Source organism: Lithobates pipiens, unplaced genomic scaffold, assembly GCF_037356315.1.
Source record: "Lithobates pipiens isolate NorthernLeopardFrog02 unplaced genomic scaffold, aLitPip1_a1.2 Scaffold_13, whole genome shotgun sequence".
NCBI classification, from domain to species: domain Eukaryota; kingdom Metazoa; phylum Chordata; class Amphibia; order Anura; family Ranidae; genus Lithobates; species Lithobates pipiens.
Window position 1 is genome coordinate 259,336,965 of NW_027507718.1, and position 21,088 is coordinate 259,358,052.

General features: G+C 45.4%; 1 protein-coding gene across 1 annotated transcript in view; it reads left to right on the top strand.

Annotated features, from left to right (window-relative positions):
* The window catches only part of GRID2 (glutamate ionotropic receptor delta type subunit 2), a 1,483,303-nt gene that overhangs the window by 1,241,734 nt on the left and 220,481 nt on the right, over positions 1–21,088 (top strand). The window contains exon 12 of the mRNA XM_077476559.1: positions 17,559–17,697. Coding sequence (XP_077332685.1) covers positions 17,559–17,697 — 139 coding nt within the window. The remainder of the gene's footprint in view (positions 1–17,558; positions 17,698–21,088) is intronic.

Below are 21,088 nucleotides of genomic sequence, written 5' to 3' on the forward strand. Positions count from 1 at the left end.
TTGGTGCATCCCTAGTTATAAGTAATTTCCTAGTAAAAAATACTGATGTATTGAGCAAAGTGGTTAAGAATTGTATAAGTAGATCTGTAACCCCCCCAATAAAAGGATCCTGTTCCTTTAAAGCATGTTATACAGCACAGTGCTTGTGCTGTGTAATTTGCCCCCCTGTATCGCCTAAAATACCTGGCTGATCCTGCCTGGTTCTACCCCCTGTAAACTGATCATGGCTTATCGTGGCTGCTGAGCCCTGACACTGTGGTCATTTTACTTGCCTCCGTCACCTGCAGCTCTCTTCTCTGCTCTCCCTCATGCTTTTCCCCCTCTCCTCCCTGCCTGTCAGCTCTGTCCACTCCACAGCCCTCTGTCCACTCCACAGAGACTCCCATTTTAAACCTGTCTCTGGGTGTTTCTGGAGGTGTGAAATGTGTCAATAGTTTTCCCTGGGCTTCTTTTTATGTGGTCTAATGTTATAATGTTTTTAACAGTTTGAATAAAGAAGTTTTTTTTTTTTATATGACATTGGTGTGCAGTAATCCAACTTTCTCTCTTTGTATGCATACAAGCTGGACCTGCACCCACTAGTGAACTGGGCTGTACAAACAGAATGACTTGGAGTGGTGCTTCCTTTTTTTTGCCACTGGGTGTCACCCAGAAAAGAAAGTGGTGGTAAATCTTCCCAGTGGACTAAAGAAATTACAACAATTCTAAAGCTGGCCATACACTGGTAGTTTCTTTTTATTCAGCCCATTGGCTGCACAGATAAGGGGAATGGAGGAAATCTCCTCACTAAAACATTGTATTCTGATAGCAGCACCCCCAATTGGCTGCAGTCACTGATTGATAAACATTTTTCAACATGTCCCTTCAACAGAAATCAATCAAAAAATTACTTATGTTGAGAGGGGATAGCTACATATTAACTGAAATCCAACTAGTTCCTGCTGAACCAGTTGAATTTTGATCAATGATCGGCTTAAAGGCTAAGTTCCCCTTTTAGGAAAAAATTATAAATTCACAAATTTTTGTAGGGAAATAAATTGCATGTAATTTTTTTCTACAGTAGCCCACAAAGCATTTCACCAATGATCAGTGGATTGTGGATGCAATGTCAAGCTCCTGTAGACACTTCCTCCAGCTTTTAGTTATTACATCCGTAGAGAATCACTGTCAATAAGCTGTAGGAAGTATCTCTGGACTCTGAATGCACTAATCGGCACACTCATAGTCCATCGAAAACTACAAGCTGTCTGTTGCAGTGGTTGATATGACTACAGAGTTCCCAGTACTGCAGATATACTTTTAGTCACATATCATGCTTCCATTGCCAGAATTCCATTCCTGGCCTTGTGAATATTTTCTGTAATAACGTATGCACATTAGTAAAGGCCTTGATTCTATTTCTCCCATCTAAAAAGGAAGTTATAGCCACTATTCATGGAAATTACAATTTATGTAGACCAGAGTAAGCTTTTTGTTAAGTCTTAGTGAATTTATTTTTGGCCATCTCTATGTTTGAATCAAATTAAGCCATGAAAAATATATAATTACAAATTCCAGAACAGTTAGTTTTTTTCTAGAATAAATGGATGCTACATATTTCATAATTGGAGAATTTTAATTACAGTAATGAGCAAGACAATGTAATGAAAGGTTATAATCTACCTTTCTTTTTGCTAAGATTTCTGAGTCAAAATTAACAACATGCATTGTATTTTGCCTGAAAAGTAACAATTCTTATGATATATATTGATAAATAAGGGAAGATAAGGTTGCCAATTATTATGGAGAATGCAGTTTCTGCCTGCTGCCATTGAATACAAATTGTAGTTTATATGAATAGAAATTAGAAAAATGGAGATTATATCTGTAATGTTTTTATAATTTTTATGTGAAGGCTAAGACACCTCCATAGTACTGGGTGAAATTGCAAGGATTAGCATCATTAATCAATTACTTACAGTAAGTGTGAAATTTAACAGATAAGGTAGAAGGCTTTCTTTTTTTTTTTTTTTGTACTGTAAGAATAAATGTATGAGTTATAACAACCAGCTGAAGACAAGTCAAAGAAATACTGTGATGTGTCTCTCACTGGGAGGGCTATTGATTTAGCTCAATAAAGGGAGCACATTTTAGACATGCTTCATAACTTCAAGAGATGAGTGGGATTGCTTATGACTCATGATCTATTTCTCAAGAAGATCCAGTGGATTAGACAAATGTTCACTAGTTTACTTTTCAGTACTTTGACATAAGGGCAGTGGTTTAAAGGGGCCCATCCTTCATTTACAGTAGTTGTATTATTATTTATGATTCAAAGTACTCCTAAAGGTATTTTACCAGTATGAATCGTTTACATGATAACAAAAACAAGAGGCTACATATTTTGCTCTCCGAAAATTCAGATTTTTCATGAATGTATTGGATCACCCTAAATTGTAAAAATCTATGATTGATCGTAACCTGGTGCTGTCCAATAGTGTCCTACAGACCAAGCACTGTCAGTCTTACCCATAAGGGTCTCCCTGAAGCCTACTATGTACTTCCCCAAATAGGGATTAAAGCATGTGAATGCCAAATCAAGAAATATTCTCTATGTCTCCCGTACTATACTACAAATTTATGGAAAAGATAGGAGAAAGTTCTCTATCAAGGATAGTTTACATAATGCTTACAAAATAAGAACAGGTAAAAGTCCCAACCAGAGACACCATAAAAGCCCTACAGAATATGTCTGCAAGTGATTACTGGACATTTAGATAGATATTAGATTGGGATTACTCTTTCAGTAATTTGTCTGATTTTCAGGATATTCAAAATGTATAAGTGGAAAAAAGGCTATACTCTGATAAACCTATTGTTTAAAGTGGTTGCTCAGCCACTCAGACCTCTTTAAACTATCCCGCTGTCTCGTAATGCTGTGTGTCCCTGTGTGTGTGTGATTTAATAAAAAAAATGCAGTATATACCCCATTTCAGAGCGCCACTCAGCACTCACATAACCGATGGCTTTCTCCTCTATTTTTCTTAATAAATCACACACACAGGGGGACACAGCATTAGGAGACAGCATGGATGATATAAAAATGTAGATGTTATTCTAGCAGCAGGAGGGGGGCGGGCATGTCACTAGCTGACAAGCCGGGAGGGGAGGGGGGAGGAGGACAGAGGGAGACACAGAAGAGACAGCTGATGACAGAGGCATGTAAATTGACCACGGTGTCAGGGCTCAGTAGCCATGATGAACCGTGGTCAGTTTACAAGGGGAGGGCAAAACCAGTCAGGATTAGTGATGGACGAACTTCCGACGGGACGTTTCGCGAACGCGAAATGCGAACGGACCCAAACGTTCGCGAAACCGAACGTTCGCCGCGGGCCCCATTGACTTCAATGGGAGGCGAACTTTGCAAACCTTCATGTCGAATTTGCGGCCACGTGGTAATTATTAGGGGGTAAAACGTAGTCCCACCATCTGGACAATGACATAATACATGTATGAGGTGAATTTGGGATCGATAACTACAAGCATTTTTATTTTATTTGGGAAATTGTTCTAACAATTCAGGACTATGGAGCTAATGAAGGCAATGGAGGAGAGGGAAGGTCAGGGACCAGGGTAGGCAAAGAAGAGGGTGCAGGAGATGATCACCAGCAGCGTGACATACCGGAATGACACATGCACCGTGATAGAGGCATCTGACAGCAGCACCGTAATACAGAGCACTGACAGCAGCACCGTGACATACAGCGCTGACAGCAGCACCGTGACATACAGCGCTGACAGCAGCACCGTGACATACAGCGCTGACAGCAGCACCGTGACATACAGCGCTGACAGCAGCACCGTGACATACAGCGCTGACAGCAGCACCGTGACATACAGCGCTGACAGCAGCACCGTGACATACAGCGCTGACAGCAGCACCGTAAGCAGCCCCAGGAGGAAGTCAGCACAGCACAGGGATGGTGTGATCCCCTCATAATAAGAACCCCCAGGAGGAAGTCAGCACAGCACAGGGATAGTGTGATCCCTTCATAATAAGAACCCCCAGGAGGAAGTCAGCACAGCACAGGGATATCATAAGCAGCCCCAGTAGAAATATGACACCGCTCAACCTCTTCAAAGAGGAGGGTAGGGGCATATAGTACGGTGTGCTTTTTTGGGTCAAGGAAGTGAGCCAAATGAATTAAGAAGGTCTGTGTGCTTGATTAAAAAAATAGTTTATAGACATATACATGGTCTACTGGTCACATGTGTTGAATTCCTCCGAGATCCATGCCTCATTCATTTTTAGAAATGTGAGGTAGTTAACACTGTGGTGAGCTAGGCGAGTACGCTTATCGGTCACAATCCCCCCTGCTGCGCTGAACGTCCTTTCGGACAGGACACTGGATGAGGGGCAAGCCAACAGTTCGATTGCAAATTGGGCAAGCTCTGGCCAGAGGTCAAGCCTGCCCACCCAGTAGTCTAGGGGTTCATCACTCCTCAGAGCGTCCACATCGGCCGTTAACCCAATGTAGTCGGACACCTGACGGTCTAGGCGTTCCCTGATGCTGGATCCGGATGACACCTGTCGATGGGTCGGCTGAAAGAATGACCTCATATCCGAAGTCACCAACACATCTTCAAACCGGCCTCTTCTTGCAGGCGCTGTTGGATTGGTACCCGCAAATCCTTCTCTGGGAGTGGGAATTGCTCCTCTGCCAGCGCACGCAAAAGCAGAATGCAGCATTTCTCGAAGCAAGGCCTGGAAGTGCTGCATTCTGACAGCCCTCTGCGACGGCGGTAACATTTCCGCCATTTTGTGTTTGTACCGGGGGTCTAAGTACGTTGCCACCCAGTACTGGTCCTTGACCCTCATGCTTTTTATACGGGGGTCCCTATTAAAACACTGGAGCATGAAGGCCCCCATTTGCACTAAAGTGGAAGCGGTGTGGTGGCCTGGCTCCTGCTCATCATCCAGGATAATGTCGTCCTCTTCATTCTCCTCTCCCCATCCTCGCACAACAGGGATCCCAGAAAGGTTTAAAGCATGCTCTTCTTGCTCCTGCTCATCCGCCCCGGCACCATCCTCCTCTGACTCCTCATCAGACTCCTGTTGTTGACTTGTCTCAGATAGAGTAGCCCCCCCTGGGAATTCATCCAGCATTGCGACTTCCTCATCTTCCCGCTCCTGCTCCTCCACAGCCTGATCAATGACACGACGCAATGCACGCTCCAGAAAGAAGGCATAAGGTACCATGTCACTGATGGCGCCATGGCTGCGACTGACCAGTTTGGTGATCTCCTCAAATGGCCGCAGAAGTCTGCATGTGTCGCGCATGAGCAGCCACTGGCGCGGTGAAAAAAAACCCAGCTCCCCAGAACCGTTTCTTTCGCAGAGTTCATACAGGTAGACGTTAACTGCACGTTTCTGCTGGAGCAGCCTATCAAGCATATAGAAGGTTGAGTTCCATCGCGTCGGGCAATCGCAAATAAGACGTCTGACCGGCAGATGGTGTCGCCGCTGAATGTCAGCAAGGCGAGCCATGGCCGTGTAAGATCTTCTGAAATGGGCCGAGATTTTCCTTGCCTGCCGCAAGATGTCCTGGACCCCAGGGTATTTGACAAGGAATCGCTGCACGACCAAGTTTAAGACGTGTGCCATGCACGGCACGTGCGTGATTTTGCCCTGTTTCAATGCGCTAAGCAGATTGGCACCGTTGTCACACACCACTTTACCAACTGTCAAATTGAGCGGTGTTAGCCACTCATCTGCCTGTGAACGCAAAGCTGAAAGGAGTGCCGGGCCAGTGTGGCTCTTTGCTTCCAGGCACAACAGACGCAGCACGGCATGGCAACGTCTCACCTGGCATGTGGAATAGGTTCTGGGGAGCTTGGGCGGTGCAGTGGAAGAGACGCTAGCAGCGGAAAAGGAGGAGGCAGCTGAGGAGGAGAGGGAGGAGGATGGAGTAGGAGGAGGAGAAGAAGAGTCAGGCCTGCATGCAATCCGTGGCGGTAAAACCAAATCTACACGGGTGCCACGGGTTACATGCTTGACGGCCGTCAGAAGGTTCACCCAGTGGGCAGTAAAACTGATATACCTTCCCTGCCCGTGTTTGCTAGACCACGTGTCTGTGGTCAGATGTATCTTGGCACCGACACTGTGTGCCAGAGATACATTCACTTGCCGCTGAACATGGCCATATAGCTCTGGGATGCCCTTCTCTGAGAAATACTTCCTTCCTGGGACCTTCCATTGTGGTGTTCCAATGGCCACAAATTTGCGAAAGGCCTCCGAGTCCACCAGTTTATATGGCAGTAGTTGGCGGGCTATGAGTTCTGACAAGCCAGCCGCCAACCGTTGGGCAAGAGGGTTATCCGGCATCATCATTTTTTTACGCTCAAACATTAGGCCCACGGAAGCCTGCCTTTTTGCAGAAAAATGTGAGCTTGGCGTGATGGAAGGTGGAGTGGAGGACAATTGTGAGGAGAGAGGAGAAGGAGAAGTAGAAGACGAGGCTGGACGGTGAGAGCCTGCAGTGTGGCTTTGTGTGTTCCGTTGCTCCCACTGGGCTCGGTGATGGCTGCTCATGTGCCTTCTTAAGGCGGTCGTCCCTAGGTGAGTATTGGGCTTACCGCGACTAACGCGTTGACTGCAAAGATTGCAGATGGCAACGCTATTGTCAGCAGCGGACACGTTAAAAAAAGCCCACACTGCGGAGCCATGTGCCGGTGTCCTGGGAGCGCCAGATGTGACCGTACATGGTCGATGACTCGCTCCTGATACATTTGCAGTCTGCTTTGTCCCTGCTGTGCAATGTAAGTCATTGCTGCTTCTCCTCCCTATCTGCTGGTCCATATCTCCCTCTGAACTCCCCTCCTCTTCCTCTCTTGTGGGCACCCACGTGACATCACTAGACACGTCATCATCAACGTCACCTTCCCCACCGCTATAAGTAGAGATCTCGGAGTAGGCAGCAACACCGGGGACCAACCTCCTCCTTGGGCTGATCTGGGTACTGGCGTCAGACTGCTGAGTAGCGCTTGTTGCTACCTCCTCTTCCTGATCCAATACCAAGAGTGGCTGCGCATCAGAAATGTCCTCTTGATATGGATCGGAAAATAATTCCAGTGACTCAAGCGGAAGGTATGTGGTGGTGGTGGTGGTGGTCGTGTTGTTGGTGGTAGTGTCTTTGGGGGTGCACATAGCAGAGAGTGAAGAAGAGGGTGCAGATCGAGAGGATGAGGAGGGTGCAGAAGAGTAAGGCTGAGCGAGCCACTCAACCAAGTCTGGTGCATCCTTTAAAGTAATTGAACGCACCTTCTGCAACTTCCCACTTTGGCTCAAGCCTGTTGCTCCTGCCCTACCCCTACCACCCCTGCGGAAGGGCCTGCCTCTTCCTCTGCATGTCATTTTTTAAATGACCCTGTGACAAAACTCTTAGTCCCTATACCGCTGAAGGACTGCTGCAGTATAGGTGAGCGGTCAGCAGTGGTGCACGTCAACCCTATCTATTGTGGACCGATAGCGGTCCTTACAGAACAGCAGACTGTACCGCACTCAAGCCTATGTACCGTAGCACCCTATACCAAGTTACCAGTCCTTATAAGAACTTTTGTGGACCAAGCAGGTTGTGTATTAGTGTTTAGCAGACTGTACGTCAGTCCCTATACCGCTGAAGGACTGCTGCAGTATAGGGCAGCGGTCAGCAGTGGTGCACGTCAACCCTATCTATTGTGGACCGATAGCGGTCCTTACAGAACAGCAGACTGTACCGCACTCAAGCCTATGTACCGTAGCACCCTATACCAAGTTACCAGTCCTTATAAGAACTTTTGTGGAACAAGCAGGTTGTGTGTTAGTGATTAGCAGACTGTACGTCAGTCCCTATACCGCTGAAGGACTGCTGCAGTATAGGTGAGCGGTCAGCAGTGGTGCACGTCAACCCTATCTATTGTGGACCGATAGCGGTCCTTACAGAACAGCAGACTGTACCGCACTCAAGCCTATGTACCGTAGCACCCTATACCAAGTTACCAGTCCTTATAAGAACTTTTGTGGAACAAGTGAGTTGTGAATGTTTAGCAGACTGCAGCAGAAGGGCAGCAGTCAAGTATAATATCCTTTCTATATTTGGAAGAAAGAATATTATACATGTACAAGCCTATTACTGTACCACTGATACCAGTCCTGAAAAGAACCTTTGTGGAACTAATAATAACAGCAAGTCTTTAAAATTACCCTCACTGCCTGACAACACTGCTTCCTTCCTGTCCCTATACAAATTGGCAAAAAAAGAGAACGATTAGTGGTTACTGGAACAGCTCTTTTGTGGACCTTGATAGTAACAGCTAATGATGATGATGATGATGATGATGATGAAAGACTAATCTGGCTGTCCCTGTAGCATACACCGTCCTTTCCCTTTCTCTAAACTAACAAAAGACACTCAGGCTGCTGCAAGAATCAGCAGCACAGCAAACCTATCAACACCTAACACCTATACCAGTCCTGAAAAGAACTTTTGTGTACCAAATAGCTAGTGGTTTATCTCTCCCTACTCCACACAGGAACCTGTCCCTATCTTAACAGAAGAAAGAATGTAAAATGGCCACCGGATCGGGTGTATTTATAGGTTAGGGGGAATGTACAAGTGTCCATGTGCTGTCATGTCTCAATTGGCTGTCCTGTATCACATGATAAACGTGTCACCAAAGGTTAAAGTTCTTGTATACATTAAACACGTAAGTCCGCCGCGGCGAACGACGGAAAAAGGCGTTCGAACGTGCGGACCGCGAATGTCGGAAATTCGCCGCGAAACGACCGCCGGGCGAACCGTTCGGCCATCACTAGTCAGGATCAGCTAGGCATTTTAGGGGATAGAGGGGGCAAATTACACAGCACAAGCACTGTGCTGTCATGCTTCAAATGGACAGGATACATTTTTTTTTTTAGTGTAACAAACGCTTTAAAGTCCATAACTAAGCATTTGGTTATATTTTGTACAAATGAAAAAAAAATGGGTTGCTTGGCATTCATTTATTTTGTTTTAATTTTCATTAGTTTTAGGTTTAATGATTATGTTCTTGGGAGAATTTTGCACATGTGCAGAGCAAGTGGTATTTGTTTTGATAAGGAAAATTTTAAAAAGAACAATTGCAATGCTTGGTAATAATTTACACCACAGTCCAATCACTTGAGGGGCCAACTATGTCCAGAAATTGTTATATTTGTAGTAACAGGTTATATTTAGAACTCTAAGCAGTTCTGGCAGCTCTGCCTTAGGAACTTAGAAAAAGGTTTAAGCAAACTTTTTCTTTTGGAAATATTGTTTACAAAAAATATAAGTTGTTAAGAAGAGCACTTTCTTCCCTTTGAAAGTGTCTATGCTGTATAAGTTCTAAGCCAGCTATATTCATACCTGTGATTGGCTGCATCGTCTACTCAGCTAGTCATACTCATAACTAGTGATGGCCGAACGGTTCGTCCGGCGGTCGTTTCGCGGCGAATTTCGGCTGTTCGCGGTCCGCCCATTCAGCGGACTATTGGCGCCGTTCGCCCGGCGGACTTCCGTGTTTACTGTGTAAAAGAACTTTGACCTATGATGACACATCCATCATGGGGTACAGGACAGCCAATTGAGACATTACAGCACATGGACACTTGGACATTCCCCCTAACTTATAAATACACCCGATCCGGCGGCCATTTTACATTCTTTCTTCTGTCACTATAGGGAGAGGTTGCTGTGTGGAGCAGGGAGAGATTACTGTGACCCAAATCGCTAGCTATTTGGTACACAAAAGTTCTTTTCAGGACTGGTATAGGTGTTAGGTGTAGTTCAGGATAGGCAGTGCTGTGCTAGTGATTGTTGCAGCAGCCTGAGTGTCTTTTGTCAGTTTAGAGAAAGGGACAGGACGGTGTGTGCTGCAGGGACAGCCAGTTTAGTCATTAGCTGTTACTATCAGGTCCACAAAAGTGCTATTTCAATTATTGTTCCAGTAGCCTCTCTTTTGTCAGTTTATATAGGGACAGGCAGGAAGCAGTGTGTGAGGCAGTGAGGGTCAGTTTAATCAGTAGCTGTTACTATTAGTTCCACAAAAGGTTCTTTTCAGAACTGGTATCAGTGCTATGGTAATAGGCTTGTATACGTATAATATTCTTTCTTCCAAATATAGAAAGAATATTATACTTGACTGCTGCCCTTCTGCTGCAGTCTGCTAATCATTCACAACCCACTTGTTCCACAAAGCTCCTTATAAGGACTGGTAACTTGGTCTGTCTAGGGTGCTACAGTACATAGGGTTGAGTGAGGTACAGTCTGCCATTCTATAAGGACTGGTATAGGTCCACAGTACATAGGGTTGAGGTGCACTACTGCTGACCGCTGCCCTATACTGCAGCAGTCCTTCATCGGTATAGGGACTGACGTAAAGTCTGCTAATCACTCACACACAACCTACTTGGTCCACAAAAGTCCTTATAAGGACTGGTAACTTGGTCTGTCTAGGGTGCTACAGTACATAGGGTTGAGTGAGGTACAGTCTGCCATTCTATAAGGACTGGTATAGGTCCACAATACATAGGGTTGAGGTGCACTACTGCTGACCGCTGCCCTATACTACAGCAGTCCTTCATCGGTATAGGGACTGACGTACAGTCTGCTAATCACTCACACACAACCTACTTGGTCCACAAAGGTCCTTATAAGGACTGGTAAGGTATAGGGTACTACAGTACATAAGGTTGAGTGAGGTACAGTCTGCCATTCTATAAGGACTGGTATCGGTCAACAATACATAGGGTTGAGGTGCACTACTGCTGACTGCTGCCCTATACTGCAGCAGTCCTTCATCGGTATAGGGACTGACGTACAGTCTGCTAATCACTCACACACAACCTACTTGGTCCACAAAGGTCCTTATAAGGACTGGTAAGGTATAGGGTACTACAGTACATAGGGTTGAGTGAGGTACAGTCTGCCATTCTATAAGGACTGGTATCGGTCCACAATACATAGGGTTGAGGTGCACTACTGCTGACCGCTGCCCTATACTGCAGCAGTCCTTCATCGGTATAGGGACTGAGAGTTTTGTCACAGGGTCATTTAAAAAATGACAGGCAGAGGAAGAGGCAGGCCCTTCCGCAGGGGTGGTAGGGGTAGGGCAGGAGCAACAGGCTTGAGCCAAAGTGGGAAGTTGCAGAAGGTGCGTTCAATTACTTTAAAGGACGCACCAGACTTGGTTGAGTGGCTCGCTCAGCCTTACTCTTCTGCACCCTGCTCATCCTCTCGATCTGCACCCTCTTCTTCACTCTCTGCTATGTGCACCCCCAAAGACACTACCACTAACAACACCACCACCACCACATACCTTCCGCTTGAGTCACAGGAATTATTTTCCGATCCATATCAAGACATTTCTGATGCGCAGCCACTCTTGGTATTGGATCAGGAAGAGGAGGCAGCAACAACCGCTACTCAGCAGTCTGACAACAGTACCCAGATCAGCCCAAGGAGGAGGTTGGTCCCCGGTGTTGCTGCCTACTCCAAGATCTCTACTTATAGCGGTGGGGAAGGTGACGTTGATGATGACGTGTCTAGTGATGTCATGTGGGTGTCCACAAGAGAGGAAGAGGAGGGGAGTTCAGAGGGAGATATGGACCAGCAGATAGGGAGGAGAAGCAGGAATAACTTACATTGCACAGGAGGGACAAAGCAGACTGCAAATGTATCAGGAGCGAGTCATCGACCATGTACGGTCACATCTGGCACTCCCAGGACACCGGTACATGGCTCCGCAGTGTGGGCTTTTTTTAACGTGTCCGCTGCTGACAATAGCATTGCCATCTGCAATCTTTGCAGTCAACGCATTAGTCGCGGCAAGCCCAACACTCACCTAGGGACAACCGCCTTAAGAAGGCACATGAGCAGCCATCACCGAGCCGAGTGGGAGCAACGGAACACACAAAGCCACACTGCAGGCTCTCACCGTCCAGCCTCGTCTTCTACTTCTCCTTCTCCTCTCTCCTCACAATTGTCCTCCACTCCACCTTCCATCACGCCAAGCTCATGTTTTTCTGCAAAAAGGCAGGCTTCCGTGGGCCTAATGTTCGAGCGTAAAAAAATGATGACGCCGGATAACCCTCTTGCCCAACGGTTGACGGCTGGCTTGTCAGAACTGATAGCCCGCCAACTACTGCCATATAAACTGGTGGACTCGGAGGCCTTTTGCAAATTTGTGGCCATTGGAACACCACAATGGAAGGTCCCAGGAAGGAAGTATTTCTCAGAGAAGGGCATCCCACAGCTATATGGCCATGTTCAGCGGCAAGTGAATGTATCTCTGGCACACAGTGTCGGTGCCAAGATACATCTGACCACAGACACGTGGTCTAGCAAACACGGGCAGGGAAGGTATATCACTTTTACTGCCCACCGGGTGAACCTTCTGACAGCCGTCAAGCATGTAACCCGTGGCACCCGTGTAGATTTGGTTTTACTGCCACGGATTGCATGCAGGCCTGACTCTTCTTCTCCTCCTCCTCCTACTCCATCCTCCTCCCTCTCCTCCTCAGCTGACTCCTCCTTTTCCGCTGCTAGCGTCTCTTCCGCTGCGCCGCCCAAGCTCCCCAGAACCTATTCGACATTCCAGGTGAGACGTTGCCATGCCGTGCTGCGTCTGTTGTGCCTGGAAGCCAAGAGCCACACTGGCCCGGCACTCCTTTCAGCTTTGCGTTCACAGGCAGATCAGTGGCTAACACTGCTCAATTTGACAGTTGGTAAAGTGGTGTGTGACAACGGTGCCAATCTGCTTAGCGCATTGAAACAGGGCAAAATCACGCACGTGCCATGCATGGCACACGTCTTAAACTTGGTCGTGCAGCGATTCCTTGTCAAATACCCTGGGGTCCAGGACATCTTGCTGCAGGCAAGGAAAATCTTGGCCCATTTCAGAAGATCTTACACGGCCATGGCTCGCCTTGCTGACATTCAGCGGCGACACAATCTGCCGGTCAGACGTCTTATTTGCGATTGCCCGACGCGATGGAACTCAACCTTCTATATGCTTGATAGGCTGCTCCAGCAGAAACGTGCAGTTAACGTCTACCTGTATGAACTCTGCGGCAGAACCGGTTCTGGGGAGCTGGGGTTTTTTTCACCGCGCCAGTGGCTGCTCATGCGCGACGCATGCAGACTTCTGCGCCCATTTGAGGAGATCACCAAACTGGTCAGTCGCAGCCATGGCGCCATCAGTGACATGGTACCTTATGCCTTCTTTATGGAGCGTGCATTGCGTCGTGTCAATGATCAAGCTGTGGAGGAGCAGGAGCGGGAAGATGAGGAAGTCGCAATGCTGGATGAATTCCCAGGGGGGGCTACTCTATCTGAGACAAGTCAACAACAGGAGTCTGAAGAGGAGTCAGAGGAGGATGGTGCCGGGGCGGATGAGGAGGAGCAAGAAGAGCATGCTTTAAACCTTTCTGGGATCCCTGTTGTGCGTGGATGGAGAGAGGAGAATGAAGAGGACGACATTATCCTGTATGATGAGAAGGAGCCAGGCCACCACACCGCTTCCACTTTAGTGCAAATGGGGGTCTTCATGCTCCAGTGTTTTAATAGGGACCCCCGTATAAAAAGCATAAGGGTCAAGGACCAGTACTGGGTGGCAACGTACTTAGACCCCCGGTACAAACACAAAATGGCGGAAATGTTACCGCCGTCACAGAGGGCTGTCAGAATGCAGCACTTCCAGGCCTTGTTTTGAGAAATGCTGCATTCTGCTTTTGCGTGCGCTGGCAGAGGAGCAATTCCCATTCCCAGAGAAGGAGTTGCGGGTACCAATCCAACAGCGCCTGCAAGAAAAGGCCGGTTTGAAGATGTGTTGGTGACTTCGGATATGAGGTCATTCTTTCAGTCGACCTGTCGACAGGTGTCATCCGGATCCAGCATCAGGGAACGCCTAGACCGTCAGGTGTCCGACTACATCGGGTTAACGGCTGATGTGGACGCTCTGAGGAGTGATGAACCCCTGGACTACTGGGTGGGCAGGCTTGACCTCTGGCCAGAGCTTGCCCAATTTGCAATCGAACTGTTGGCTTGCCCCTCATCCAGTGTCCTGTCTGAAAGGACGTTCAGCGCAGCAGGGGGGATCGTGACCGATAAGCGTACTCGCCTAGCTCACGACAGTGTTAACTACCTCACATTTCTAAAAATGAATGAGGCATGGATCTCGGAGGAATTCAACACATGTGACCAGTAGACCATGTATATGTCTATAAACAATTTTTTTAATCGAGCACAGAGACCTTCTTTCTTCATTTGGCTCACTTCCTTGTGCAAAAAAAGCACACCGTACTATATGCCCGTACCCTCCTCTTTGAAGAGGTTGAGCGGTGTCATATTTCTACTGGGGCTGCTTATTATGAGGGGCTCCCACCATCCCTGCGCTGTGCTGACATCCTCCTGGGGCTGTACCTCTGCTGTGCATATTATGAGGGGCTCCCACCATCCCTGTGCTGTGCTGACTTCCTCCTGGGGCTGTACCTCTGCTGTGCATATTTTGAAGTGCTCCCACCATCCCTGTGCTATGCTCATTATGAGGGGCTCCCACCATCCCTGTGCTGTGCTGACTTACTCATGGGGCTGCTTATTATGAGGGGCTCCCACCATCCCTGTGCTATGCTGACATCCTCCTGGGGCTGCCTTTTTATGAGGGGCTCCTACCATCCCTGTGCTATGCTGACATCCTCCTGGGGCTGCTTATTATGAGGGGCTCCCACCATCCCTGTGCTATGCTCATTATGAGGGGCTCCCACCATCCCTGTGCTATGCTGACTTCCTCCTGGGGCTGCTTACGGTGCAGGTGTCAGTGCTGTATATCACGGTGCTGATGTCAGTGCTCTCTGTCACGGTGCTGCTGTCAGTGCTGTATATCACGGTGCAGGTGTGAGTGCTTTATGTCACGCTGCTGATGTCAGTGCTCTCTATCATGTTGCTGCTGTCAGTGCTGTATATCACGGTGCTGGTGTGAGTGCTTTATATCATGCTGCTGATGTCAGTGCTCTCTATCACGGTGCTGCTGTCAGTGCTGTATATCACGGTGCTGGTGTGAGTGCTTTATGTCACGCTGCTGATGTCAGTGCTCTCTATCACGGTGCTGTTGTCAGATCACTCTATCACGGTGCAGGTGTTATTGCTGTATGTCACACTGCTGATGTCAGTGCTCTCTATCATGGTGCTGGTGTCAGATGACTCTATCATGGTGCAGGTGTCATTGCTGTATGTCACGCTGCTGGTGATCATCTCCTGCACCCTCTTCTTTGCCTACCCTGGTCCCTGACCTTCCCTCTCCTCCATTGCCTTCATGCGTTCCACAGTCCTGAATTGTCACAACAATTTCCCATATAAAAAAAGAATGCTTGTAGTTGTCGATCCCAGATTCACCTGATACATGTGTTATGTCATTGGCCATGTGGTGGGACTATGTTTGCACAGCTATTAATTATTTTGTGGCTGTAAATTTGACCTGTAGGTTTGCGAAGTTCGCCTCCCATTGAAGTCAATGGGGCCCATCGCAAACGTTCCGGTTCGCAAACTATCGGCCACGTTCGCGGTCCGCGTTCGCGAAACATCCCGTCGGAAGTTCGTCCATCACTACTCATAACACGGTAATAAAAAATGTTAAGATTGCTTGTGCACTTATAAATCTACAGATTATAAAGCAAGTAAAGGTCAGTGTTAGAAGATGTACTGATGTTTAATTGTCATAGTACATTTGCACATTTGAGAATCTACATTTTGTTTTGTCTCTTTGTTTTTTTTTTTTTTTTTTGCAAATCTGTTTATTGGAATTTCAGACAGTGAACAAGTAACCAAAAGCAAAACAAGACAGACAAAAACAAAAACAAAAACACATACATTGGTCACGATTAGTGTTACAGGCGTGACGTGTAAAGAGTTGCAATATAAGACAGTGCATTACATAAAAAAACATGTCGGAGAATTCAAGGCATCTCACCGGCCACAAAGAGCCGACTCCATGTGCAGTAGGATGACTCAGGACTAAACCATGCTACTCAGATATACAACATTTCCACTAGTGCATATTCCTATTCATTTACAAACGAAAATGCGTTAAGTAGGCTATGGGTCTGAGGCCGTGGAGGCATCCGCCAGCCAGCTGGACCAGACCTTGTCATATTTTTGCGGGCAACCTCTATTAACATAGCAGTCCTTGTAGAGAGGCAGGCTGTCGTTCACCAATTTTTTCCACAGGGAGAGAGGGGGAGGAGTGGGCTTACGCCAGCTGAGCGCAATGGCCTTGCGGGCATAGAAGAGAAGTAGCCCAGCTAGGGTGCGCCGCGCCACAGTGGGAATTAGCTGATCTAGCAGGCCCAGTATGCAAGTTTCTATAGAGAGTGGGAGCGATATGGAGGTGACCTGTGTAATGACCCCTAGTATCTCCTTCCAATAGTCAACAATGGCTGGGCAGGTCCAAAAAATATGAATGAAGTCCCCCGGTATTGTCCCACAACGCCAACATCCCGGCGGGGAGGCGGGGTTCATTTTGTGCAGTCTGTAGGGGGTGAAATATGCTCGGTGGGCCATCTTAAACTGTATCAGCCGATCTCTCAGGGAGACCAGGGATCTGAAGGGGAAGTCCCACATGTCATCCCAATCATCGTTATCAAAGGTGGGAATGTCTCGCATCCACTTATCTCTAAGTTTCCCCAAAGTAGGGAGGGAGGTCATTATCAAATGGGAGTAAAGTGTTGAGGTGGGCTTAGTGTCACAACTGGACTTGAGGAGGCCCTCCAATGCGGATTGGACAACCTGGGGGGGAGAGCTGGAGAACTGGCACCTGAAGGCATGGGAGAGTTGTAGATACCTAAAAAAATAACTCTGCGGGACGTTGAATTCAGAAATCAACTTGGGGAGTGGAGCCAGCGATTGGTCAGAAATCACCTGGTCTACTGTTCTAATATTGAATTTAGTCCAAGCATGGGGTTCAGGCAGTTTGTAAAACTGCTCCAGGGTGGGGTTACGCCACAAGGGGGCAGCTGGAGAAAGTGCATTGGTAGGGTATTTTTCAATTTTAAGTCCTACCCCCCATGCACGCAGTCTCTTTGTTTTTTAATAGAATTGGTATACAACAATGTGAACAAGCTGTTGCACAGACCATGTGCACAGCTTGGGCATGGTCCTAAACAATGACCTATCATTTTACCAACAGGTATCAGCTGCTATCAGGTCCTCCTTACACTATTACAGGAAAATTACAAGAATCAAATCAAACATTTGATTTCAGAAGAGTATATGTCAAAATGGGTCTATACCTTTGTTTCCTAAAGATTGGATTACTGGAACTACCTCTACTTTCTGTTTTTCAAAATTGGCCATAATCCCTCCGCTCAGTAAAAGAAAATTAACATGTGCCAGAGTTCTATTACATTTTTTTGGATCTCACTTTAAGTCTTCAGAGAGAAAAGCATGGTGAAATACTAATAAATTAAACACTGTGACCTAAAGCATAACTTGATTTCACCTACTAAATTATGTTTTATTTTTTTCTAATAGGTGGAGAAGTTCCATACACAACTTTGGCAACACGAATGATGATGGGAGCTTGGTGGCTTTTTGCCCTAATTGTCATTTCATCTTACACAGCAAACCTAGCAGCCTTTTTGACAGTATCACGGATTGAAAGCTCTATTCTGTAAGTATTAAATATTGCCAATATTAGAGATGAAAATGTTTTTATTGTTTCAATTTTCAAAGAAAAGAACACGACAGAACAGTAAAAGTACAGTAAGTCAGCAACAATTGCTATTGCCCAAAGCATGACATGTACAAATCAAAGATTCATTCCAAACTGAAAGTTGTGTCACACTGAAGAAACAAGGTTGAGTAGAAACGTCAAATCTGATTAATAATACAAGTAATCATAGGAACAATATGGCATAGATGTATATAGCTGGAAATATCGAAAGGACAATTGACTAATCCACAATGGCAGATAACCCAAGTATAACCTAACTTGATATGATTATTGTATTGCATTGTTGTTTACTTCATAATACAGTGGCTTATAAACAAGTGCAAATACATTTTCAGTGGCAAAAAAAGTGTATATTCCTTGTAAATTGCTTATTCGTATGCTGTGCAGTGCTGCACCGTGCTCCCCTCCTTATGTGCCCACACTCACCAGATAATGGTGGACATTGTGCCTACAAAGGAGCTAATATTTATCAGATGATGTTCACAAAAGATGGTCCGTTTGTCCTTATAGTTCTCCAGCAGGTAAGAGTAGATTCTCATATGCATTATGAAAAATATAACCAGGAAATATCCATAGTGTAATACTGTTTCTTTATTGAATTTAAAATCGTGACAACTGCCAAAGTCAAACTTACACAACACTCCTCTTGTATATAGGTATATACTGACGCCGCAATAGAACTCAAAGAGCCGCAGTCTGTTTTCCAAGCATCAGAAATGACGTCACCGGAAGTATCCACCAGCCTAATGCATTTCTCTCTGCCCCAGAAGCATCATCAGAGGCTATTGATGGCGAAATACATTAGGCGGGTGGATACTTGCAGTGACATCATATCCACTGCTTGGAACGCAGACCTTGGCTCTTTGAGTTTCAAAGCGGCAACAGTACTTGCCGATATACAAGAAGAGGGTTGTGCAAGTTTGAGTTTGGCTGTTGTCAGGATTTTAAATTCAATAAAGAAACAGTATTACACTATGGATATTTCCTGGTTATATTTTCCATTATACATATGAGGATCTACTCCTAATTACTTGAGAACTACAAGGACAAGCAGACCATCTTTTGGGAACATCATCTGATGAATGTTAGCTCCTTTTCAGGTGCAATGTTCACCATTATCTGGTGAGTATGTGCACATAGGGAGGGGAGCATGGTGTGGCACTGCACAGCATTTGAATAAGCACTTTACAAAGACTATACGCTTTTTTTGGCACTGAAAATGTATTTGCACATGTATGTAAGCCATTTTATTATGATTATTGTATTGCATTGCTGATGTTGAGACAGTGCTAGGTACAAATACTGTAATTTTAAAGGCACCTACACCATATACCACAGCAGCAGTCAACTAGGTAACAAGTGACAGAGAATTATATTTTGTAGTGTGGGGATCACAACTTTTATACATGAAGTAAACAACGACTGCACACAAAAAAAAACAGGGAAAGAAAACAGAAAGAAGAATGAAATGAGAGAGAGAAAAGAGGGGAAAGGAAAAAAAAGAAGAGAGAAAAACTGGAATGAGGATCTAGAGTTATAGGACCCAGAAGGTCTGTTTGGTTGAGAGAGGTATCACATGAGTTAAATATTGCCAATATTAAGTGTTTTAGCTATTATACATTTCTAAATTCAGTATTGTGGATATGCCAACTAGTATCTAAAACTTTGCAATACTGTCAAGTACTGTCAAAATGAAAACTATATGTATAGCCAAACCTGATTTTAGTTTTGGATAGATTATGGAAGGGACACATTCCCTGTCACTTAATTTTTAGCTGCTAATGTACCAAATATTACCCTGCACTTCCTGTCTCAGGGATTCTCTTTAGTTCCTGCCTCAGAGACGCAACAGAAAGTTAGAAAAAATGTCCCCAAATTAGGGGAATTCTCATCTTAGACAGCTGTCTCTGGAGCAGGTGTCCCCATTGAAATATTTTCCCTTACTTCTTTTTCTGTGGAAAAGTTTGGATTTCCCCTAACTTACTTCCCTGATGATAATGATCACCAGGACACATAGTATGGTGAATCTCCCCAGTGGGAACATAGACAGCAATAAAAAGGATCCGACATCTTCCTTTTATCCAAGCAACATTTTTATGTCACAGTCTATTGGGGCACAAATTGTAAATAAAAACTTGACAGAGATTCTATACCTTTGTGCATCTGTTGAAAACTAAAAGAACTGGTGTTGGGTTTTAAAACAAATTAAAAGGTCTTTTATGCTAAAGCTTTCCACTTAGGGAAAAGTTAGCAATAAATGTAATCATCGATGCTGTGATCAATGATAGATCGCTGCTGTCATTGTATCAGTGCCGGCTACTACTGTGATTTGCAGCAATTACTCAGGTATGAGATAACCATAATTACATCGATCCAAGCTAGACCAATGTAACTCTGCAATGGACAACATACATAGAGTTCAGCTTTAAATCCACTGCAACATATTAAATATAAACCAATAATACAGTACTTAATACAGTGCCTAATTACAGAAACACTGGCCCCATATACAGTAGAATAATAAACCATATTTTAATGTGTAAAAATAGGATGATTCGGACAGACACAGAGGTTATCACTTGCCACAAGATTCTCTTGTACAGAGAAGCACTTCTGGATTTCTGCTCCAAGACCAAGGGTGTATTTTTTTGGAAAGGCAAATGCCAGGAGATGCTCTGTTATTACAACGTCATTCATATCTACAGTATCCTATGTATCCACAAATGTATGTGAGATGATATCTGTGACATTATATATGCAATCCTTGCTTCTTTTTACTATTTATTTGCACATATTTAACTTACCCCAAATGTGAAATGCACCTAAATCATTAAAAGCATATGATCTTAAATATGGCATGATGACAAATATCTGAACTTCTAAACTTTTGCATTACAACACAACAAAAAAATAAGCATATATAAACATATAGTGTATGAGCTGTTCTTTATCTATTGTATATTAAAGGATAGATTTATTTTTTGTAACATGTTACATGTTACTCACATACTCATGTGACAGTGAGTAAGGGATGCTCTCCCTGCACTTGCTGTCACAATTTAAGAAAAAACAGCACACCAAGGCACGTCATTCATTCATTCACAGAGTTATGTGAATGGGAGAACTACAAGTACTAAAAACCTTTGTGGCTGTAGGCTTGTAATTCTCACTGAACTACCAGGGTACTGTTGAGCTGTTGAAAAAGTTAATTGAAGCTTCCTGTCAGTGTGTAGCTACCTGCTCATATGAGGTACAAGCAGACAGCTCACACAGACAATCTGCAGGAGTCCTGCATTGCACCCGCGATCTGCTGTTTGTGGGTGCAATG